This window comes from Emys orbicularis, chromosome 23, assembly GCF_028017835.1.
Source record: "Emys orbicularis isolate rEmyOrb1 chromosome 23, rEmyOrb1.hap1, whole genome shotgun sequence".
Taxonomy (NCBI): domain Eukaryota; kingdom Metazoa; phylum Chordata; order Testudines; family Emydidae; genus Emys; species Emys orbicularis.
This window is the reverse complement of record NC_088705.1, coordinates 8,829,237-8,855,352: the sequence shown is the minus strand read 5'-3', so window position 1 is coordinate 8,855,352 and position 26,116 is coordinate 8,829,237. Positions and strand designations below refer to the sequence as shown.

The 26,116-nt window shown below is 40.9% G+C and overlaps 1 protein-coding gene across 1 annotated transcript; it reads right to left on the bottom strand.

The window, feature by feature from the left end:
* Window positions 1-3,278: 3,278 nt before the first annotated feature.
* On the bottom strand, window positions 3,279-25,101 carry RCAN3 (RCAN family member 3). The gene is made up of 5 exons (XM_065421714.1): window positions 25,030-25,101; window positions 14,358-14,602; window positions 5,811-5,984; window positions 4,708-4,879; window positions 3,279-3,634 (listed from the first exon to the last, which is right to left on the bottom strand). The coding sequence occupies exons 2-5, from the start codon at window positions 14,550-14,552 to the stop codon at window positions 3,426-3,428; spliced, it is 750 nt and encodes a 249-aa protein (XP_065277786.1). The 5' UTR covers window positions 14,553-14,602; window positions 25,030-25,101; the 3' UTR covers window positions 3,279-3,425.
* Window positions 25,102-26,116: the final 1,015 nt, after the last annotated feature.

Below are 26,116 nucleotides of genomic sequence, written 5' to 3'. Positions count from 1 at the left end.
CATCATGAAGTCAGATACCTTCCTTTTTTTAGGATTACGTGCCAAAGATGAGCAAAGCAATGTGAAAGAGCCTCCTACCACATTCCCAAAGAAGGGGCTGTTTTCCTATTAATCTGGTCTGCTGACTGCTCAGTATAAGCATCCCATAAGTCACAAAGAGATATAATTCAACTAAAATGCTGCAAAGGCTCATCTATTTGTACGGGGCGCTGCAAAGTGTGTGTGGGGGCTTGATAGAGATTAGACCTTTGGGGAGGGGAGGAGAATTTTGTAGGAAGTTTAGTTCTGTTGGCTGTTGAGGGTAATTTGCTGTTTAATTTTATTTTTCAGATACCCAAAAGTTCTGGGTAGACAACCCTTTTACTTGCATACAAGTTCAAATAAATATGTTTTAAAAGAACTCCCAGTCAAAATTCACACTACTCTGATATCACTGATCAGAATAACATTCAAGGTAGGAAGAAGGGGTCAAGTTAATTCCTGGTGAAACGCCACTGACTAGTAAGAGTTACACCAGAGATGAATTTGGCTGTTTAGCATGCACCTCAGCTCTTTTCAAGGTAGATCTCATATATGGGACATATAGGTTACTGCAGATCCTCAGGGCCAAATGATTGACCCATATTAGCTGTATACTCAAGGGCTTGATAAGATGGATTTATTGATCAAGCAAATGTCAACCAATGCCAGTGGCAGCATCTATTACATACCTGATAAGTATTTCAACAGAGACTGCTTAAGAACATCTTGGTTTGCTTGATCAAAAATATTCTTTCATCTCTTGCACCAAGGTCTTTTCCTCACTCCAGGTATCTAAAGAATAACTTGTATTCCCTAACAGTGGTAATAGAGGTTGGACTTTTTCTACAGTGGAGGGAAAAGTATCTTGTATTCTGCTGCAAATAAAACTTGCCTGACCAACTGAGTTGGAGAAACGGAGTTTAGTAAGAAGAAAAACAAAACAATCCTCCCACCCAAAACTTTCCAAGAGAATGTTCTGATCAGCTACAATAAGGCTGTGGGATATTGGCATTTTCCAGTTTTAGGATAAAATGATATAACCTCACAAAAACAACAAAAACGTGAGAACAGTTTGTTCTTATAAAACATGTTGAAAATCAACCGTTTTTGCAGTGCTGAAATTAGCTCACGGCAAGCACTAGTAGTTCAAAGCCAAGCATTCAGAGTGTGGACGTGGAAGGACAATTTTTATCTTTAATTCAAGGCAATATTTTTAAGCCACATAATCGTTGCCTTACTCCTAATTTGCTTATAAACAAACACCACAAATCAGAAGGAAGACCACCACAAACCAGAAACCCTAGGTGTTGACGATTCATTCAACTTGCAAGCATACAGATTTGTTAGGATACCCAGCTTCCAAAAAAGACAAATTACATATTCCATATGGGCCCAAGTTTGATACAGTTAATGGAAAACATTGAATGGTACTGTTGTTATTTTTATTCCATGTCTTTTTTTACACCATGGACCTTTTATGCTGGAATGCAAGTCAGACATTTCACACAAGCTACTTTCACAATAGCATTATTGACTTGATCATTTGCCCAATAAGACGGCATTCCTGAAGTTTTTCCACTTTACAACAACATTTACGAGGGGGTAAATGAACAACTAACAAAAATGTAACTTTACAGAAAATCCCAAACTGATTTCTGGCATTTTAAAATGCACAAGGCCCTACTGACAATATAAGTTTCCAACTGGAGGTGGGGAACAGTGAAAAAGAGAAGATACACTTTGAATGGCTTGATAATAAAGAGCTACATAAATGTTATGCCAATACACGCAAGACACACAAGAGGAAAGATTTTTCTTACTTTCCTCCCGCTCAAATGTATATTATTCCTGTCTCCAAAATGAGGACCTGCCTGCAGGATCCCATTTTGCAACTTGAAGTTGATGGCAGGAAAGAATCAATAGCTGACACAATACTGAAGTCATATCTACTGCGCCTGTTTGAATTTATCACCATTAATGCACTCTCTTGCTGTCAATCAAGTCAAAATGCCTTTGAGAGTTCAATAAACACTTTATACATAATTAAAAAACAGTATCATGATTTGGGTAAAGGCCAATTTCAGAGTGATTTATGTACAGAATCAAATATGAACCTAAACAGCCTAGTTTGTTCACAAAGAATTTCTTAACTATTTTTTATAGAAAAAAATCTGTGTAGGCTAAAAAAGGTTGCTTATAAAATAGCATAAAACCATAGGAGCATGTGCCACTAAACTGAGGCATATTTCCTCCTACTAAAACATTTAACACAGAAATTCACAAAACCACAAATGTATATTTCAAAAGGTGTTTCCTATTTCAGAAGTTGCAGATGTGCTATCAGCCATACAGGATGCCACGAAAAATACCATGTTTTTAATCAGAACAGTAAATCAGGAGTGCAACTTGGATAAAAACAGAGTGGAGATTGGTTGAACCATCCTAGCAACTGATTGTCTTAAAAAAAGGAAGCAAACTGTAAAAGTTTAGGAGCAAAAGTTAAAAACTAACCCTGGACCTCTTATCCCCAAATATCACAATCATAATCTAATGATTATTCACTTTACATATAATGTAAGCCATCTCCACGACAGGGGGACATTACAGTATTGTTAGAGAGGGCTGGAGGCTTAACATTCTATAGGCGAAACCATGTTTCATTCAACCCTGTAAGTCAGTTTTATTTTAATCAACTGTCGATGCGACCAATTGTACCTATCAGTGTAACACCATCCTACAGCAGCATAATATTTTAGAGGCAAACTCCATCTGCCTCCTAAGTGGTCTGTGGTTTCCCCTCTCCCCCCCCCCCCCCCATTGCAGTTCTGCCAACTACAACTTATTTAATTCTGCACATGTATTTGTGCCTCATGTCAAATCATAAAGGTACCTTTAAAATAAAAAGTATTTGGCATTTCTGAGAAAAGTAACCGGAACATGTTCACAAATGGGCCAATCTGTGGAGGAATTTTAGTGTACACTGTATATTACACTTCTAATTAATATATTGATTAAATATAAGCTGTTGTACCAGTACAAAAAATACCACATTTGACTGTTATAAAATAAACTATTTTGTAACCAATAGTATAGATGGTACTGATAAGATATTGTTTCAGCATTTGGTAAATCGTGCTATACAATATCAAGAAAATGTGAACATATCTTCAAAAAAAGCAACCTCCTGCTTTGCCATTATTTTAAATCTCGTGGATTCGCTACACTTGGGGGGTTAGTTCTTAAAAATTAAAGTGCTGTTTAGAATATTGGCATCTAAGAACTTGAACATGAGAGACAACTACAAGTAAAATCTCCTGCTGCCATATATAATGCAGCAATGCAGACATCAATACATGTATTAATTTAATATCCTCATATAGATATTGTTTACAGCATCACAAGACTTAACAGTGCATGGTACCCCCTACCTCCCGTGTACAATCAAATGTTTTAGATTCATTTAGTATTGTTGGAGTAGGATCTGGGCGCCTTGTCTGCAGGATTTTCTGTTTGGGATTTTTAATTTCCTCCTCCTCCTCTGTTTCACTTTCACAAATGTGAACGACTACACTAGGAGTAGACTCCGTTCCTGCATGAAGCTCGTATTTCTCCCCTATAGAGTATAACACAAAGAAAAAGCAAGTTAAAAGGTTTGACAGTTAAACTCAAAGTAACCAATCTGTAACAGCATCCCACAGGAAATATAAAAATATCACTGAACTATTTTTATTTCAAAACATGTTTCCATTATCATTCACAGTAAATGATGTACTAAAAATCTAAAGATTCGTTTAATCCCTTTTCATCTTTAGTTTAGTCCACTTTCATACTTGATTTGACTAGTGCTGCTTACGTGTTTTGAAATACATTGCCACCATAGTTGGTAAATTGTGCTCTCTGCACACTAATAACACTTAATTGATATTTTGGAGGGAGAAATGGAAACAAATTTACGTGCAACGTTAAAGGGCTTATAGCAATATTTGTCTTAATTTGCATACAAAACTGAAGCAATATCATTTACACTATGCACTTCTACCACACCTTTCAGAGGATCTAAAAAGAGCTTTGCAAACATTAAGCCTCCCCCCATCCTCTGAAGTAAGTCGTGCTATTACTTTATGCATTTTACAAATGAAAAAATGGAGGTCTAGTGAGGGTAAGGGATTTTTTGACCAAAGTAACACATCAAGTCAGTAGCAAAGCATGTCACACCATGCACTGAGAAACTGGAGTTTCCGTTGTCAGGGGAAAGAAATGGCAAGGTCCCCAGAAAAGGTCAATTAAAAGGTCTGGCAGTTAAATTACATGGTGGCCATATCTAAATATGGCCGTGATTGGCACCCTAGAAAATAGCTAAGATAGAGAACTCCATCTAACTGAACCTTACCTTGCGTTTCTCGTTCAACTAAATATGCACTGAGATTTCAGTGGCAAAATTAAGTAAATATGTGGCGCTATCTCAAGAGCATGCAACCCAGCAGGGTGCTAAACTTTGAAGCTCTCTCAATCGATTAAGAAATTGGCAGAAAAGGCATTGAACCATTTTGTCCCTACAAGTAACCATGTAGGGACAACCAGGAGATCTGTGTCTATACTCCACTCCTTTTTCTAGAGAGGTGACGAAAGCTACCGAACAGACATTTCTGAAGCAGAACAGCCACAAAAGCAGGAAGACATTCTTACCTGGACCCAATTTGGAAACAGCACAGAGTAAGTCATAGTTTATTCCAGGAGTTGCATCTTCACTCTGCTTCCACCCAACTGGTGGAGATGCAGGAGGCGATATCAGGAACTGTTTGTCAGGTTCTGGGGGAAGGAGGTAGGACTTGTCTCCTACTTCACTGGACATCTGGACCTGAAGAAACAATACCACCATGATAACAGAATCACAGAAGTTAAACTAGAGGATCTAATAGAGAGAGAAGAGAGATCACTCTCTTGCAACGTGGGACTGTTCTTCATAACACCCTTCTAGTGTTTTATCCAGTCTAGCTTTAAAAGCTGCAAGTAACAGAACTTAAACCACTTCCTTGGGAGACTATTCCGCGGGGAGATTTCTCTCATGGCCACGAAGTTTTTCCTAATACTAAGACTTTGTCTACACTGGAACCTGAACAACGCAACTTTTGTCATTCAGAGGTGTGAAAAAAAACAACCCTCCCCCCGAATGACAAAAGTTTTGCCGACGAAAAGTGCCAGTGTGAACAGCGCTTTGCCTGCAGACAAAGCTACCACCACTCGTTGGGGTGGAAGTTTTTTGTTGGCAGGAGACCTCTCTCCTGCCGACAAACAGCGGCTACACTGCACGCCTTTTAGTGGCACGGCTGTAGCGGCACAGCTGTGTCGCTAAAAGTTGCGTAGTGTAGACATAGCCTAAGTCTATTTTTTCCTCTCAATTTCTTCCGACTGTTTCTAGTTATTTTGTTCAATGCTGACAATGAACTTGGCATTCTATATAACACATGCTGAGCCACTAATCCAACAAAATTTGTACATGGACCCAGTGTCTGTGGAGAGGAGATGCTGGACTGCACTTTAAGAAAAGGAGAGCATTCAGCTTGTGGAGGAGGGGAGAGCTTTGTCACTCAAGAGTGACCCTTCCAGCCAATTACGGAGCTGTATCATCTGCAGGTGGAAAAAGAGTCCCTAATGTGTAGATTCACGCTGAAGTGAAGATAGGATGCATGAGTGTGTGGTTAGAGGGAACTTCAGAACTCTGTCAGGAATGAGTACAGAATAGAGAGGAGATAAGAGTGCATTTAGAGCATCTACATATTGCATCATACCTGTGCAAAATACAGCTTCAGCTTTTTCCCACTGATGTCTGTCTCATGCAATTCTATCCGTGCTCTTGCTGCTGCCTCTGGGGTGCTGAAATTTATCCTTACTCTTCTAAAGCTTTTAAACAACTGGAATGTAACTTGATTATCGTAGATCGTGAAAAGTGCTTCAAATCTTTCCTAAAGGTGAAATAAAAAGATTCTTCAGATACAAAATGAAGATTTTCAATCAGTGGAAATACATTTTCCTTTGACTTTTTCCCTCCAGTTAAGTTTCTTCAACTAAATTACTCCCTTAGAACCTGAAGATTCTCTAGTTCACTCACCCCCTTGATTTTAAAAGTTTAGTACAGACCTGCCCAGCAAGTGTATTGGACATCTCTTCTATTAGAAGCTTGTAAGAGAAAGTAACCAACCTGAAACTCTAAGCCTTGTTTTACTGTCAATTCCATCTCCATTTTTATAGTAATTTGGACTCATGTAAACAAAGGCCTATAGATCTTAATTCATATGGTGCCATCTAGTGACAGCTCAACATAAAGATATTTCCACTTTTAAGTGTCTTTCACCTATGGCGCTCGAAAACACCATGGGGATAGATTATAGACAGAAAATATCGTAATGCCACTATATAAATCCATGGTACACCCACACCTTGAATACTGTGTGCAGTTCTGGTCATCCCATCTCAAAAAAGATACATTAGAATTGGAAAAGATACATAAAAGAGCAACAAAAATGAGTACGGGTATGGAATTAATTTCATATAAGGAGAGATTAAAAAGACTGGGACTTTTCAGCTTGGAAAAGGAATGACTAAGGGGGAGATATGATAGAAGCCTAAAAAAATCACGAATGGTGTGGAGAAAATGAATTAGCAAGTGTTATTTACTTTTTCACATAACCCATGAATCAGGCGTCACCCAATGAAATTAATAGGTTGCAAGTTTACCACAACTTCACATAAAGCACAGGCAACCTGTAGAACTCATTGCCAGCTGATGTTGTGAAGGCCACAACTACAATGGAGTTAAAAAAAAATTAGATAAGTTCATGGTCAGGGAGGCAACCCAATGCTCTGGGTGTCCCTAGCTTCTTGACTGCCGGAAGCTGGGAGTGGATGACAGGGGATGGATCACTCAATGATTGTCTGTTCTGTTCATGCTCTCTGAAGCACCCCACATTGGCCACTGTTGGAAGACAGGATACTGGGCTAGATGGACCACTGATCTGACCCAGTATAGCCATTCATATGTTCTTATGACACTACATAAGTCAGTTCTGTCTGAATTCTCCTGCCTTCTATTATTGAATGCAACCCCAATTATTAATTTCTTCCAGTTACAGCAGAGAAAAAAAAACTGTGAAGGATTTGTTAACTTCTGCATTGGACAACCCTTTCTGTAAGTGTATGTTTCATGTATTTGCCTTTTAAAAGCTGAAATAAAATAGTTCACTGCCTAGCTGATTATACATACACTGCAGTCAATAAGTTTCACCTTTTGTTTGGGTGGACCTTCACCAAAGCATCAGTGGGGAAAAAGAAAAAAAAAAGAGATAGCAAAATATCATTAACATCAAAAAAAATTGTAAGATGACTAGGAGGCAGGCCTGGTACCTGAAAATAAAAGTTAAATGTCTATATTTCAAATTCATGGCATCCCTTTAGCTTCAGTGCCCATCCCATCAGTTACATGGGAATACTGATCATTATCCACCTATGTAAAGGGCTTTGAGATCTACAGATGAAAAGTGGTACGTGAAAAATATTTGTGCAATACATATACACTATTTATATGTAATAGGTGTAATTATTGCAAAGTGGGGTTTGAATGGGGGAAGAGGGAAGATTATGTTTTGATCCAGATATATTCTGCTTGCACAGTTTGAAAACTCCACTAGCTTTGCCAATGGAGCTTGAAGTTTCCTTGAACTCCAGGAGGGTGAGTTGGGTGTGGAGGGCAGCATAGGAGAAACACGTCCATGCTGTTCCGGTTACGTAGACAGAGCGTGAAATCAGACTCCAGATCTGTCAATCCAGCACCTTTTGCAAGCACCAAGTTCACTAGAAAAGTTAGAAGAATAAAATAAATGGAGAGGATAACCCCGCAAGCCCCACCAAAAGAGCTGATTTTTGGATGCACTTTCAGTATGTGCGCACACAGCACATTTTCCATTTGATTCAGTAAGTGTGTCTGCTGCGCATTCACCCCTTAAAAGACGATATAGGGAGAACTAAATCAAGCTACTGAAATCTATGTCCAGAGGCTGACAAAGCAGAGTTTCATAAAACAGATAAAAGCCAAATAATATATCAAAGCAGCTCTGTTCTTGCAAGCATTAGGAATAAGCCTGCATAATAAGTTTTCCATTTATAGACCTAACACACAATCCTGGCCTGTTCTAAAATAATGTCTTATCTACTAAAATCAATCAGCTCAGATGAGCTTGCTAACAGGTCAATCAGTACTGCTCACAAACTACATTTAGAGAAAATTTAACCCAGTCCTAAAATATATCAGTTCAAAAGAAGGCTTCATGTGAATTTACATGCCAATGCAGATTGCATTCTGAAAGCCCACGTGACAAACACCTTACAGAATGATTTCATGTGGCAGCCAATTATCCAAGTGTCATTAGACAGAGAGCTAGCATGTCTCCATACATTAACCTCATGTGCCCAGGTAATGCTTTTGGAGTACAGTACTTACATAGAAAGAGCAAGAGTGGCAACAAGTGACGCTTATGAGAGACACGTATGAAACAAATTATAAAGCCAATGTCTTGTGGTACATGTTTTCAATACACTCCACACAAAAAAGGAATGATGGGATAGTGCCAGCTCTACAGAGGAAGAACTGGAGCAGTTTGGGTAGCTTGTTTAAGAAAGTATTTCCTCTTCAGTTTTGTTTTTAACTAATGTTGCAGTTTTACTAACTTTCTGAAAGGTAACAGATGCTGAAGGTACTGAAGTCCTTACAAACACAGAGATGGATTTGTATGTTTTGTTGTTTTTTATTTTGAGAGAAGAGTGCAGAGAAGAAAATATTTAAAAGATGTTCTACCAGATACAGGAATATTTTTAAATTAGTCTTATTTAAAATACTCAAGACAGTGTCTCTCTACATAAGCTTTCAGCCCATTGATGACAATGTATTTCTGCTCACCGATGACTCATATACATATATTTGGGCCACACCTGACTCATCTTTAGTAGAAGTTTAGTGCCAACATATAGGGCTGGAAGTTAGCTTTTCTGGGGACCTACAGAGACCTAGCAGTAACCCATGCTCACGCTAAACTGAAGATATGTATAACATTAATGGCTGATGAACTAGGTATTTTCTGCAGGGGAAAAAAAGAAAAAAAAAATGAAAGCTCTGCAATTGAAAATAAGTCATTTGAAAAACTCAACAGCCGGCACCTTTCTCCTGCACCACAGGAATACGATTATAGCAGGCTGACAGAGCAACAGCTCTTATATAATGTCCCCTCCCCTATTCAAGTGCAGATCTGTAAGCTGCTTTAAAAATTATTTGCATATCTGATTTATGATTCATCTCCAGTCTATCTGCACTATCCACTTCCCGTAGCTTCCGTAGTACAGATTTTAACAGTTAATTGTTTAAAACGAATATTAAAACAGAACCCCAAAAGAGTTAAACCATTTTAAGAGTAAACTAAATTAAAACAGAAAAGGATAAAAGGGGCTCTGATTTCCTCCCAGATTGGCTACCTCCTTGGTTAGCCTCTGTGCCAGGGTGCTAACAACCCTCCCATTACACACGCCCTTGTTAGGGTCAGTGAGGCACCGAAGTACTAGTGTGTGGATGCCTGAGGCTACCCATTGCCAAAAATAGAAACATATTTTCTTTGTTAACCCTCCCCCCCTTTGAGCCTTTAGCTCTAGAGCTCCTGGCATTAGCATCAAGGATCTCCAAGGTCGATAGCTGTGATATATTGTAATTGGAAAAGACCAATTAAAATCGGACTGCAAAGTGGCTTAGAGATAAGAAGCAGAGGCTATTGGTAAAACAAAAATGTAAAGCACGGAGAGAGGCAAACTAGTTCACTATCGTGCTCACTCTGGTTGACCTTGTATTTAAATGGCTTTGAAAATGGCACCATTTCATGAGTTGTTACATTTTCAGATGGTGTCCAATTAACATGCAGAGGCAGCAAATGCTATGGAATAAAGCAAATAAATCTGGAATTATATGAGTTGATCAGACTTATAGGATAAAGGATGCAGCTACTGGAGATAAGATAATGAGGATTATAGTGAACAAAAAAATCATCAGATTGTAGGTATTCTACAATGAAAGCCACTGGACAGGTCCTTGTAGCTACTGCAATATCTGCAGGGAACAAAGTACACTGCATCAGGAGGAATAACTACAAATGACTTCACTAGAATGCAAAATGAGTTCCATAAAGAACATAAACCAGTGTACACTAGTTAACACATTAACTCCATCTGCATGAGGGAATGGTTAAAAGACAAATACGTTCTGTCAACAAGGGACAAAGAACACAACTACAACGCAGCGAAAAACACAAATCCTGAACCATCCTGGATGACCGCAGTATCTAAAGGATAATGCAAAAAGAGAAAAGGGCAGCAGTCAGCAGCCAGAATGTCTAGATTTTCTAAAAACATGGTATGCTGGCTATCGCTGACAGGGCACCACTTAAAATTTGTTCTATTGGATGCTGGGCTCTTTTGCCTCTACTCCTCCCCACTGGAAGTAACGTTGGGGAACTAGGGAGTGAAATCCCTACTCCCTGAAATTGCTGATGCTATCTTACAGATTCCTTTTTGGCAGACGGGAAATTGGCGTACCTGTATATTTTGCAGGGATATACTCTCTCTTTTCTGTGAATTGTTTAATCGGGTTTATATCTTGCTGATATATTCTGAGCAGCTCACCTTGAGCATAACTTCTCCTTTTGTAATTCTTAAAGTTTACTCTCCTTGGCTTACGGAGACCAGTCCATCTCAAATCAAGTCTTACCCTAATCATCTGGTACAATAATGTTTCAAGAAAGTTTTTTAAAACTGCTTTTTAAAGACATTTTCCTAACACAGGAAAAAATGCAGTGAAGACAGCAATATAGGCCTTTGCGATTAAGGGTAATGAAGAAAAAAGATCTCCAAGACTCTAGGATCTGAAATGTGTTTAAACACCTGTTGCTGACAGAATTCTAGCTTTGTTTCCATGACCAGTTTGGGCAGGGATTATTTCAATCTGAAAACTGTTAAAACTGCATTATAAAACTGAATTCTAGGCTATGGAGGCTAGTGACTCTATAGCATGGCTTGGCTAGTGTGGTTCTTAAAAAAGGACACTAGGAATCCCAAGACACTTAATAAGATCAGGAACTTGCCCCTTGTTTTTCCTTCTCCCACTGTTATGCAATGCCATGTACACTACCTGGTTGTTACCCTTCATCCCAGAGATGGCAGCATTTCTGTGGTGCTGCATGTACATTTATGAAGTGCTTTGAAATGAACAACACTATATATAAAGATTAAGGCTGGTGGAAATTTTGTTCATCAAAAGTGTTTTTCGATGGCAAACTGGGTTTTCAATTAAACAACATTTTTCATTATAATTGTCTTCTTACCGTACACAATTTTGATTTTTCAACAAAAGAAAGTGTAAAAAACAAAAAGATTTCAATTGTGGACCAAAACCAAAAATAATTTCAGCTGGATACTGAAATATTTCAGTTTGGATAGGATGCCATGCTATCTCACAGGCATTTTATTCCAGCTGCCTCATGTTCACATTCTCCTCTGTGGGCCAGGCTTCCCAGCCAGACAATCTCCCGTGATGCACCATGGTCACTGGACCAAAGCCCTTGATGCACTGGCTCTCCTCACCAGAGAGGATAGTATGATGCATCATGGAAGATGTAATCTGACCAGAGAGCCTGGTTTATAGAGGAGAATGGGAGCATGAGGCACGTGAACTACAATCCCCATGAATCACCACACCAGTACAGTAGAAGCCCCTTTATCTGACCCTCCATTATCCGGCTCTCCTTATTAACCAAACAACAAGTGCACACAGGTCCAGAAGCAGATGATCTCTCCTCTAGCAGCTAGATGGTGCTGCAGCCATTCTCCAGATTATCCAAATTTTTGATGATCTAATCTGGCCCCAGTCCCAATTAGATCGGATAAATGGAGTTCTGCTGTATTTCCAAATCAAACTACTTTGGGTTTGGGCAGAATTACTTCAGTTTTCAATTTTTTGCTGAAAAGTTGAAATTTTCTGTGAAAAAAAGCCTTTATCTGATTAGCTCTAACAAAGATACATTATTACCAGAAAGGCTAGAGCCCTTCATCGTGACTTGGATAATCAGTTACAGAACCAAACTGTATCAGCGAGAAACGTAGTAGTCTTGTGTTCCACCCCAGTCATGGGAGCCAGGAACATCTACATTCTAATCCTGCTCTAAGATTGGCTTGCTGTGTGGTTTTGAGCTACTCCCACCATCTGTAACTCAGTTTCCCTATCTAAAAATGGGGATAATTACACCTATTTATATATCTCAGGGGCATTATGATATTTGTCTGGCGTTTTGGAAATATGAAGTGATATATAAGTATTAGATGTAAAACTCAATTATCCAAATATCTTAGGGCACTGACATTTTTGGATAATGAGTGTTTTGGACAAGTCAAATTTGTTTCTATATAAATTTCTGATTTGGGATACAACTACAGGATTGCTCCTCTCCGGGGAAGAGACGGTAGAGGGAAACTAACACTTAAGATGGCATATAATGTGTGTGGGAGGGTGCGGGGAAGGGAGGGTGTTAGATACAAAAAAATATTGTCTGTGAAACAGGTTGTTTAAAGCAATTATTTACTTTCTTCTGATGTTTCTTTCAAATAAAACACAGGTAAAATTGATCTTCAGCCCACAGAACTTAACCATCAAGCTAGTGCTTCACAGAGTGTTTGGCATAAACATGTATGTTTTGGCAGCAATTTTAACATGCGTTACTAAATCAGAATTTGAAGATATCTAATCCAGCCTCACACAAAACAGTCCCGAAAATACACCTGTCCACAAACAAAAATCTACTTGCCTGCTGTTTGTCATGATGATAGAAAAAATAATTATATTTTACTTTTCTGGAAAAAAAACAACAAAAAATCCAAACCTACTTATCATGGGGTAGCAGGTGAGCAGAATTTTGTAAGGCTGCCCTAATCAAATATATTTATACTTAAGTGGCATTATAAATCATAGGCCTGATATTCTTTCCCTTACAGAATAAGGATTGCAGTATCAGCATTACTGTCTGCAGTCAGATAATATATTTCAAGCTGTTGCTCCAGAAATCCCTCACCTCAGGAAATGGAAACGACAAGGATCTCTAGAGAGAGCTGTCGGTAAGGCACTCTCAGTGCTGGGGTCCTAGATTGTGAAACACCTGCTGGATGAGAATGAATCTTAGTCTGCCCAGCTTCAGAGTCCAGTGCAAAACCTGCATTTTGGCAGAAGTTTCCTTGTAATGAGTGACAGAAAGGAGGATAAAGGAAAGGGAAGAAAAAGGAGGAAGAAGGGAAGAAAGGATGGTCAAGTTTAAGCGAAACCCTAGGATGGCAAGAGTGGAATCCAATTTGATGATCTTTATAATTGTGTTTTGCATCTATGCAATTAGCAGCCTATAAAATCTCTTTGGTAGAGTTTAAATAGGTTTGTTTGTTGTGATTAATAGTTTAGAGTGCAGTTCACTGCCACTGCCTTTAAGAGGCTGAGTTAAACTGAAGGACACCACCTAGCATCCCCGATTTGCAGACCAATGTTTCCCAGCTGATACCAGCAGCATGCAGAATTTTAGACAGAACTGTAGAAGGCTTCATAGTTTTGTAAATTAAAACTGGAAGGAAGTTACAGATCAAGCCCTCCTCCATTACATAAACGGCTCACATTTCAGCCATAAAAAGAACGAGGAGTACTTGTGGCACCTTAGAGACTAACAAATTTATTTGAGCATAAGCTTTATAGAACTCATGCACTGTAGAAGATTCTTCCTGATAGCCATTAGAAGCAAAGATAACTACACATCTGACTCAATAAAAAATACGATAATGGTCCAGAGAAGCCTTGTTTGGACTAGAAATTTCAAACCACTTTCAAATTGTTATTTCTTATTCATTAGGTCTGACAAAGTATACTGTGATCAAATACTATTCTTTTAACAGTGATCCTTGTCCTGGAATCAAATATTTAAGTTCTCCCTGGACCATAAAATGTAAGGCAGGAAATCAGCATGCAGACGGGCTATGAAAAGTACTACAGCCATACCACCACACTGAGATGCTAGAAAGATTTTACATTACTAGCTGTTTTATAGTAGCAGAGTCCAATTTGAATTTATTGGCAAGCAGCATTGAAACCAATTTGAACTCGTTGGCAAATCTAGTTATTTTTCACCTGCTAGAATAAGTAATAACACTGAAAATCTGGACAAAATATGCTCTAACTACAATTGCACTAATTTAGATCACTATACCCTATGTACTCTTACCTTTTCTTCTTGTACCTCAAACACAGCTTCTGGCACACTGCAAGCAAAGAGTGAGGTAGGCAAGTCACTTAAATCCATCATCTCTTCCAAATCATCTTCATTTTCTCCAAAGATCATTTCTTCTTCCTCTTCTTGGTCACTGCTGTAAACGTCTGTCTGGCTGTCACTCCAGGACTTCATAGTGTCTCTGAGCATTGTCCACCAAAAACAACTCTTCTTTATGTGCCAGGGCTTCTAGCAGGAATCTGTTAAGAGAGAAAACGGAGGATTACAAGTACTGAATTTACCAGTAAATCACAGTTTCCTGCTACAGTTATTCTTTGAGATGAATCATTTTATGCAGAAAAGAGAAATCAGTGTGAAGGCTGCCTACAGCCTACAGTACAGAACCACTTTATCTCATTCCTATAAACCTGAGACTCAACTGTTTGAGCTGTGAAAAGGAATGTAAGAAACCATCCATTCTAATAAATGTAAACAATTTTTGTCAGAGTAATAGAAAATTAAAGTATTAGAAAATTGTTTTACAAGCTTTCCTCAATGCCATAATACTTTGCATTTAGATAGCAATTCTTTCTCGGAGTATGTCAAAGTATTTTATAAACAAGCTTCACCCAGCTAGTGAGAGTTGTAAAGTCTCCCCATTTTACAGATGGAAAAAACATGTACACTGTAAAGTTAAGTGTCTTGCCCAAGCTCCCCGCAACTCAGCAGCACAGCTAGGAACAAAATCCAATATTCCTGACTCCAAGCTCCTTTTTCTAACTGCTAGAACAACAGTGTCTTCCACAACAAACACTGTATGAATAGAAAAAAAATATATTCTAAGCTGTATGGGTAGTCTGCACAGTGCTATACATGCAATCCTCAATAAATATGAAATGGAAATAAAATGCAATGCAAACAAGATATCACATAGGATACTAAACCAAAGACCTTAGAATATGAACTATTTTTGCATAAGCATGTGTTATACAACACATGTTGTCAACTCTTGCTAAAACACAAGAGCACTTTTGTGGTGAGAAAGGAGAAGTTACCACATTACTGTATATTAATGTGTAACCTCTGGTAGAAGGGATATTTGTTTGGGGGTGGGGAGTAAGTTGTGCAGAACACTGGAAAAACTGGCACCCAAAGTATTGTTTGTTTTGAATATTTTATTTGCTTAACTGGCTTATTCCTCTGAAGCAGTCAGCTAAAAATGCCATTAACTGTAACCAGTATGTGTATGAGAAAAAAAAGAAAATCAATCCATGCTCACTCATGTGTTTGTTTAAAGCAAGCATAACTGACAATAGCCAGATACCGTTAGGAAAATTTTTTTGGAAATGAGGAAAAAAATTATTTGATATCCCCAGTTACTGATGTAGGTATTTATAAAGTGCTTGTGCACTGCAGTACTGAGGCTCCATATCCGTGTGATCACCACACTTGTAAATACATGAGGGCATTTTTGAAACATACATGGAAGTTGGCATTGCAGTTTACATCCAATGACCTAATGTAAACAAGCCTGTTCACACACAGAAATTACAAAGGTTTAACCAAACCTGTGATGTTAACTTATTTAGTTAAGCCAATGAAACTGCATTTGGATACATTTATAACCCACTTGAGAACGTTCATGCACAAAGTTGCATCAGCTCAACATCACGTCATTCAGAAAACCAGTGCAATTTTGTGTGTAGATCTGACCTAACTTGACCAGCAAAAGTGAGTTTTACACATGATTTTCTGAATAGAATATTTCAAATGCATTGATTAACCAACACCACGGGAAAGAGATGTCATGCCAGAATGTGCTTGTGTAACTGGCAAAGAATTAACGATTCCCTGAGGGCTAACTCATCTAAAAGTGAAGGGAAAAAAAGGCATAAAGATAGACTAAAAAACAAAATACTGAGTGGTTTGGAACCTCTGAATTTTAAGAGATCCTTCTAGGCCAGTCAGTCAAGGGTATTAAGAGGGCGAGGGTACACCAAATCAAATTGAGCCATGAGCAAATAGCACTGAAAATACCAGCTGTATTATTCATAGAATGACAAGGGGATGCACGGGGGGAGGGATAGCTCAGTGGTTTGAGCATTGACCTGCTAAACCCAGGGTTGTGAGTTCAATCCTTGAGGGGGCCACTTAGGGATCTGGGGCAAAAATCAGTACTTGGTCCTGCTAGTGAAGGCAGGGGGCTGGACTCGATGACCTTGTTTCAAGGTCCCTTCCAGTTCTAGGAGATGGGATATCTCCATTAATTTATTTTATTTATTTTAAATTTATTTATTTTACAAAAGGCTTAAACCACAGGGACTCTACCCCTCAAAATTAACAATCTATCTGACAAGTACTTTACCCGTGCAAAGGAGGAAAGAGAGAGTATTTGGCACAGAGAAATGGGACTCTGTAAGGGATGGCATAAAAAAAGGCATGACAACAGACGATTTAAATGAATAATGAGGAAGAGGGGTGACATATGGACAGACACACACTAAATATGGCTGAGTTACTGAGAGCCTTGAAAAAGGTCAAGTAACTTGAACTTGACACAGAAGAACCAAGAAAGCCAGTGAAGTTTGAGGGAAGGCAAAGAGGGTAATAAAGGAAAATTAACTAATTACTGTAACATAGAGAATGCCTTCATTTTCTCTCTCAAAACCCCTCCCCCCATATCTTTAAACAGTAAAAACCATCGCCACAGTTAGGTTTTCTGCGGGCGGGGGTGGCGCACAGAGCTGCCTGGCCATGCCTCCGCCTAGGAGCTGGAGGGAAATGCCGGCCACTTCCAGGAACCGCCTGAGGTAAGCACAGCCCAGAGCCCGTAACCCGAACTCCCTCCCACACCCCAACCCCCTGCTCCAGCCCTGAACCCCCACTCGTACCCAAACTCCCTCCTGCACCCCGCATACACAGCCCCACCCCAGAGCCTGCACCCTCAGCCAGAGCCCTCATCCCCCTGCCCCAGCCCAGAGCCTCCCCCCCAAACCCCTCATTTATAGCCCCAACCTAGAGCCCTCACCTCCTCCCACACCCCAACCCTTTGCTCAGTCGGGTGAAAATGAGCGAGTGAGGGTAGGGGAGAGCGAGCGACAGAAGGAGGGGGGATGGAGTGAGTGGGGGGGCGCCTTGGAGAGGGGAGGGGCGGGGCTTCAGGAAGGGACAGGGCAGGGGTCTGGGTAAGGCTGTTCTGTTTTCTTCATTCGGAAAGTTGGCAACCCTAACCACAGTGGAAAGAAAGACTTCTTTACTCCAAGTGAGAAAGGCTTCTTTACTCCATAGATTATCAACATCAGAGTCCATAACAGCTCCTTCAAAATGGTTACATTCTACTGTGTCATTTAAGGAGCTCTAATATGCAGATTACTGACACTAAACAATGCAATGACTGAAAAGCAGATGGAGTATTTAAATTTTCTCTCATATAACTAAGACATAGTGAGCATGTGTTTGTGTACGCTCAGCACATGGACATATTAAACTGGAAGGAGGCACATGCAAAAAGGCATGGGACTGAGCAACAGGAGACCTAGATTATACATATGCTAACGCTCACTGTGTGACCTTAAGGGTGAGTCTACACAGCAAAGAAAAACCAGCGACTGGCCCGTGCCAGCCGACGTGGGCTCAGGGGGCTGTTTCATTGCTGTGTAGGCTCGAGAACCCTGCAGGGTGTGAGGGTCCCAGAACTCTCTACCACAGGTTCCCATTCTGTAAAATGTGGCTTTGTAAGGAAGGGGCTTTGATATCATGCATGAAAAGTGCAATAAAAGAGCACATGTAAAAGATTGTATACAAAAGTAGTCATGGAACATGTACCATACAAGTGATTTAAAAAACTAACCTATCTCATAGACCTGGAAGGGACCCCGAAAGGTCATTGAGTCCAGCCCCCTGCCTTTACTAGCAGGACCAAGTACTGATTTTGCCCCAGATCCCTAAGTGGCCCCCTCAAGGATTGAACCCTAGGCTTAGCAGGCCAATGCTCAAACCACTGAGCTATCCCACCTTCCTAACAATAGTTGTTTTAAATTTAAAAACAAAAGTAAATATCCTTTAAATCAATCCTTGTTTTTTGTTGTTGTTGTTTTTAATTACAGGCTCATAAAAGAGCATCTGAAAGTATAAAACTTCCCTTTCTGGCCAGGCTGAGAGTTGGAAAGGAGTATTGCTCTGGGGATATTCACACTGAAACCTGAGAAGACATCACCATATGCTGCAAAATGAAAGATTTTGGACAAAAATAAGAGTATTGATTCCTGAATCTTACTCCACGCACACACTTTCAGAAAAGCAGCATGTTACATTTACAATCTGATGCATATGCTGGGCTTGTGCAGTACAGCACTCTGTGCGCTAAAACTGCCAACACAGAACGGTCGAAAGGAAAGAGACCAGATCTGTGTGTCCTGAAGAGTCCAAGAAGAAAAACAAAAAAGAAGCCTACATGTTGGTTTGATCACATCAACAGGATAAATCGTGTTTGTTAAAATATTCCACAAGGCTAATTCAAGCAAGCGGAAATTCGTTCTGCTCTCTGGTGGATGGATGGATATCAGTTGTTTCCTTCACAGAGGTAAGCAAAGTTGGTATTTGACTGGCTAAATATTTGTAGGTCAACTGACCAGCAACTAGTGAAATATCTTTAACACACAAAACTTCCACATGCACAATGCATTTTAGGAGTAACAGGTTTAAAAATAACGATTGTCTCTCTTGCAGAAAGTCTGGATTTAAAAGAAAAGAACGGAGAGTCAGGAGGGCTTGGTGCTAATCCTGGTTAAACTCCAGATTTGTAGCGATACCTAGGGCAAGTCACTTCACTCATTGTGCTTTAGTCTCCCTAGCTGTAAGCGGAGATAGCCGACATCACAGTGGTGTTGAGACTAATCTATTCATGTTTGTAAATGACTATGAGATCTTTGAGTGGAAGGCACTAGAGAAATGCAAACTACTTCTTGAGAACAGATTTTTGCATATCATACATTATATAAAAGTCTGAGCAATCAAATCATGTTTTGTTTCTAATAAATGTGAAATGTAGTGTTATCTGACACAAATCCAATTACAAAGCTGTACTTGTAAAAGTTACTTTATTCCACTTAAACTTGAAGTGATTTAGCATTATTTTACTAATCACAGCAAACTTGTTCATAGAAAATCAATGTTGGTAAGTTTCATTATGTCTGAAATACAAACAGGAGTGACAAATTTAAAAACAAATGCCAAATATTTAGAAGTTATTCACTGAAAAACATTATAGTGTAGGCCACAGATCAACATTAGCCACCATCATCCCACTCCTGAGACAAACTTACTCTTACTCGTTAAATTGCAGTTATTCAGATTCATAAGCATAAATCCTGAACTGGAGAGAAGATGAAGTGAATGAAAAATCTCCTTGAATCAAAATCACCATCCTCACACACTTTCAATCCTTATATTTTTTAGTCTTTATTTTAAGCGTCAGGAGCTGATGTGAGAGTTTAATAATCAAGCAACTCTATATTCTAACAAAGTCAGTGAAGAAAAAGCAACTGGTATGACTGGTAAATAAAAGGCATTTTAAATCGAATATAAAATAATTAATATGTCATTCCTAGCAGTCAAGTGAAAAATAAAATCAATGTACAGAAGTTGAAGGACGTGCATTCCAAAAGACACATTTAAACCAGATTGGGGAGTAAAGGGGAAGTGAGAGAACCATCTACTCATGATTAGGCTGAATTCCAAACTCCAACACAGACAAGTTTTAAAATCCTACAAGTTGGGTTTTATAACCAGAAATAATGTCTACTCCTTCACAACACTGATGTCATCAGGCGCTGCAATAAACAATTGTGACATTAACACACAATGAGGAAAACTGTACTGTAACTAGGATACACAACAAATTGTTTAAAAGACAATCTACACTATGTAAACAATGTATGTACATAGTAAAGCAACAAAGTATGATTTAAATACAGATAGAATTTTAGGGTGCAGTACAAAACAATACACAGTAAAGTGGCTGAAGTATAGCATGAAGTGATTCAGCTAATATGATGCAGATGGAAGTAAAATGTAGTAGCTGAAAGGCTAAAAGTCACAGTGACCTTGCACTGTACCTAAACTAGTCTAGTGAAGTTTAGCACTATCATATAATAAGTATCTTAACATGGACACAAGGACCCAATTGTAAGTGTTTTCACGTAAGACTGTCATTTAGCACTGAACAACTTAAACATGGACTATTTCATCCTCACTCCAACGTGAGGCAGACAATCATCATCCCTCTTTCGCAGATGGAAAAAAACCAAACACATGCATAAGTTAAAATGAGTTGCCCAAGGCCAGCACAGCTCAGAATCAGAGCTGAGATTAGAGCATTGGAGTTCCTGGTTTGTAGATAGAACAGGAGTAATTGTGGCACCTTAGAGACTAACAAATTTATTTGAGCATAAGCTTTTGTGGGCTACAGCCCACTTCATCGGATGCCCACGAAAGCTTATGCTCAAATATATTTGCTAGTCTCTAAGGGTACGTCTACACTACCCGCCAGATTGGCGGGTAGTGATCGATCTATCGGGGATCGATTTATCGTGTCTCGTCTAGACACGATAAATCGATCCCCGAACGCGCTCCCCGTCGACTCCGGAACTCCACCGCTGCGAGAGGCGGAAGCCGAGTCGACGGGGGAGTGGCGGCCGTCGATCCTGCGCCGCGAGGATGCGAAGTAAGTCAATCTAAGTCGATCTAAGATACGTCGACTTCAGCTACGCTATTCTCGTAGCTGAAGTTGCGTATCTTAGCTCGATTTCCCCCCCCAGTGTAGACCAGGCCTAAGGTGCCACAATTACTCCTGTTCTTTTTGTGGATACAGACTAACACGGCTGCTACTCTGAAACCTGGTTTGTAGATGTGTGCTCAGCCCACTACATAATGATCACATTACCCCATTTACAGCATAAACACCCTTAACGTGAGGAAAATGCTGACTTTTGCTTAACAGCAATTTAAGAAGTTATTAAATATATTAATGCTATATAGATATACATTATTACTGCAGAAAAGGGAAGCTGTTTGACTAAAGCACTGTAGGGAGATTCCTGGCTTCTTTTTCCAGCTCTGCCTCTTGCTGAATTGAGGTGATGCCTTGTTACTCAACTTCTGTTACCTGTTTCCACAGCTACAAAATAGAAGATTGCCACTTACCCATTGTTGTGAAGTACTCTAAGATCCTTGATTACAGGTACCAAAAAAGGCCCTGATCCTGTAAAGACAGGCACTCAACTTTACACACTGTGAATAGCCCCACCAACTTCAAATGCAGCATTGTTATAAATTAACCTCAACATGTTGTGAATAGTTTGATTGCAGCAACGAAGATATTATACACCATTTTCTGGTTTGTGAAGTAAAAGCTTGGCACAGTACTAAGTTATTCTGGGATGATGGTAGCAGCTTACAAATTCTAGTGCCATGATGCGGATAACTAGTTTCCCTCAAACTGACAAAAAATGAATCATCAGATAAATAATTTTATACCTAAGTTCGGGTATAAAAGAGGAAACTTGGGTAGTTGTAAGCAGCAGAAGAGACCGCAGTTGTTCCCTTCAGCTACTGCAAGCAAGGTCTATGTAAATGAGGGTTTAGTATCTACATTAGTGCCAATTCTAGCCAAAAACTGAGTTTTAACAAATCTTTTCTTTGTGGCCAGATAAAATGAGCAGAAAACTCCTAGCAGCAAAGATCAGCAGTTCTGCATTATTTACACTACAACCTTCCTTGCAAGTGTAAAAAATAGTCAAAAAGGAAACGGTCAAGTAGCTTAGATCCACAGCTTGAACTATTTTTGTTTAAAAAAAATAAGAATGCATCCCCTAATTCTAGTTATTAAATAACAAATCTAATTTTTATAGGATATTTATTTTTTTGCAGACTTGCCAAAAGTATCAGTCCCCGAACACCATAGCTGGCATTGCAGCAACCACTAAACTCTATGAAAGGCTAATCACAGCCACGCAATGCTCCACTAAAATTAGAGTGGGATATCCAAATAAACTAACTGATGTACATATGGTATTTAAGAATTAATTATTACAAGCAGTGTAGAGGGAAGTCTACCTTTTAAAAGACTATATACAAATATTTTACAGCATCTTTTTAAGAGACTAGTCAAGACAGGAAAGAGGAGCACTGGGTAGTGAGTGAGTGGTAGTGAGTGAGTGCACTACACTGGGACCATCAAAGCTCTAATGCAGGCTTTGACCCTCATTCATTGTGTGACCTTGGGCAAACAGCAATCTCTAACTAGGTATTTTTAATGGACTCACCACTGTGAAGCACAAACTCTCTGCCTCAGTTTCTCTTCTATAAAAAGGGGACAATCTTACTTACCTCATGGGTTAGGCACTTCATTTTTGGTTTTTAATGATTTTTACCAGTTTCTTGGTTTTATAAAAGCTATTATTTGTTTTTTACCAATTTTCACCCAAATTTTGGTCCACTCAAGTATGTGAAAATATTCACTATGTTACAAAAATCCTATACATTAGGTAGATATGTTGATGTTAATAATAAATTAGTTTAAGTGTAAATGCAAGACGGTACATTAGAGTAAGGCAATGTAATGGAAGATCACACACATGTATATATGTCCATGCTCAACTCCTAAAAAAATGCCAGAGCTCTCCGGCCCTGGCTCCCTGTTCCAGAAGGAAAGATGGTAGCTCAGATTACCGAGCCACCATCTCTTCCTTCCAGAGCAGGAATACTTTTATTTTTCTCTGTTGTTGCTTTTTTTCTGTCCTCCCATCCCTCAGTATTAACCCAGAAAACGAGAGAAATGCATAATCAGATATCAGTATTCAATACAGTTTGTGTATAGTTAGTCATCCCAAACACAATATCTTCCTTTAGCTAATGTACGTTGTTTGAATTCTCTCTCATGTTTATAGATGCTTAAGTGATCTCATACACTAGGACTACATCGATTCTGTGAACCAAACCAAGAGACTTAGCCACTCAATTGATCTTGACCCCTTATTAATTCCTTTATTCCAGTGAGAAATAATACGATCTGGTTAGCACACTTAGATACCAAGGTAATAAGCACTTTTAGAAATACTGACAAGGTGTTTTTAAAAAAAACTTTATACAGCTTTGTGAACAATGAGGATTTTTGGAAATTCTCCCCTATTGCTCAAGCAATAGAGAGAAATAACAGGTGGTGACCATGTACCACCAGTGCTTTTAATATTTTTTCTAGACCTGCTCTGAGCATTGTTAGATGACAGAATGGAAAGAACGCCAGCAGCAGGTGATTTACATTAGCATCTCCTGTCTCCTACCATTACTAGTGCAATAGTCAGAAAATTTCCAGAAGTCTTTCATGGCACTTTATAGACAGACATATCTGTTCCCAAAGTGTACAGTCTAAGACCAAGCTTGCCAACACAAACACATGTGTAACTTTACCTACGTGAGTAATATCATTTAAGTCAATGTGCTTGCAAGATCAGCACCGAAGTTTAGAAATAACATGTTCTGTTATAACAAACAAGGGGAAATGAAGGAATTAAGAATCAACTAAATGGTTAAGTAGGTTGTTTTGGTTCTCAGACCACAAGAGCATTTAAGACCATTTCAAAACATACAAACACAGGAAGAAGCCAAACAATATACCTTAGAAAACAGCACACTGAACATATGATGCCTAACCACTCCATGACTGTTGATAATAGGTTGTGTTCTATCACAGTGTACTGAACTAGCGATAAATAAATGTAACCTTAAAATAAAATGCCTATTTTTATGTCTCACATCATCAATTATAGCTGCAAATAATAGCAAGCTCCGGATCTTATGAAGTGCAGTGCAGAAATTGCTTTGAATATGTTCTTTGGAGCAAGAGCTTCTACACACAAATAAGTCACCATACAGGTGATTTGATAATTCTTTTAAATTCTCTACACGCACAACTGACTATTGGAGCTCAAGTATTCCGTTTGCGTCGGAGACATCAGCGCAATCAGTGCCTTACAGGTAGGATGCAAACAGGCAAGCCATTCCCATTTGAAGGAGAGGAGCTTTGTGGAGTTAATCCACCATCACATGCCTCCAGAAGAGATCTGCAAGCTTCAGAAGTTGCAGGAGAAAGCACAGCGACTGCTGCATCAGGGAGAGAGATGGGGAGGTGGGGGTGGTCTCCAAACTTTGGGCAACTCCTGCTCCTGTGCAGTACCTCGCCCATCCCCACCCACTTAACCCCCACAGCTCCAGCTCTCCTCTGGGTCAGGCAAACGGGGGATCTGAGCCTAGGAAGCTCTCCCCGCTCATCGAGCCATTCCCCCTTCACCCCCAGGCCCAGGGCCTGCTGCCCGCAGCAGCACCGAGGGATGTGTCCGGAGAGGGATGGACACTCAGATGGGCAAACAGCCCATCCGCGCCCTTTAAACGCAGCGGAGACCGCCCCCCCCCCCCTTTGCACTGGGCGGTTGCGAAACCCACCGCCGCCCCAGGGCGGCTAGCTGCCCCCCGCGCGCGCGCGCGCGCGCGTCCGCCCCCCCGAGGACGCGGCCACGGAGAGGCTCGAGGCGGCTCCCCGGGGGGGCAGTTGTGAGGGAAAGGAGGCGCGGGGAGCCAGCGAGAACATGGAGGGGAAGGGGGGAGCTCGGTCTCCGCTCTGAGGACTCACCGTCCCCGCCTGGGGTTCCCGTCGGCCGCCGCGCAGGGCCCGGAGCCCTCTCGGAGGAGGGCGGGCAGGACGAAAGGCGGGGGGGAAGCTGGCAGCGATGGCAGCAGCTGAGGGAGCCCCCCCCCGTCCGGGCGCGCGCACTGTAGTTCTCCCCGGGGACGCGCGAGCGGGCGCGCTCCCGTCCCCGCATCGCCACGGGGGGGAGTGTGACCCGGATGGAAAGGGAGCGAGCGCGGGGGGGCACGATTCCTGCGCATGCGCCGGCACTTGCCTGCCCGCCGTCGCCCGATATTCGCCTGACTATGAGGAGCCACTCCCGTGGGAAGGGGTGTGTGGAATGAGATGGAGCCCCGCCCCCCGGGTATCCTCTTGGGGGGTAGTGCGGGGGAGGGGCTGGGTTAAGGGGGGCATTGCCTTGGGGGGCTGCGTGGAGGGGACATTTCCTGGGGGGGCAGTGTGGGGGAGGGGCTAGGTTAAGGGGGGTATTGCCTTGGGGGATAAGGTGGGGGAGGGGCTGGGCTATAGGGAGCATTACCTTGGGGGAGGGGCTAGGTTAAGGGGGGCATTGCCTTGGGGGGTAATGTGGGGGAGGGGCTGGGCTATAGGGAGCATTACCTTGGGGGGTAATGTGGGGGAGGGGCTGGGCTATAGGGAGCATTACCTTGGGGGGTAATGTGGGGGAGGGGCTAGGTTAAGGGGGGCATTGCCTTGGGGGGTAATGTGGGGGAGGGGCTGGGCTATAGGGAGCATTACCTTGGGGGGTAATGTGGGGGAGGGGCTGGGCTAAAGGGAGCATTACCTTGGGGGGTAATGTGGGGGAGGGGCTGGGCTAAAGGGGCCTTGGGGGGTAAGTGGGGAAGGGACTGGGGAGCTGGTCACGTTAGCGAGGGCAGAGCCCTGGCTGGACTGATGGATGAAGCTGGGACAAGCTGAAGTTACAGCAGCTCCCTCCCTCCCCGAAGGGCTGTGGGGGTCCCCATGTTGAGCCTGACTCAGTGCTGAACACTGTTATCACTAAAGACGGGGTACCCTGAGCTAGCAAACCCTTATAAATAATTCTAATGTACTCACCGCAGTGTTGGTGCAG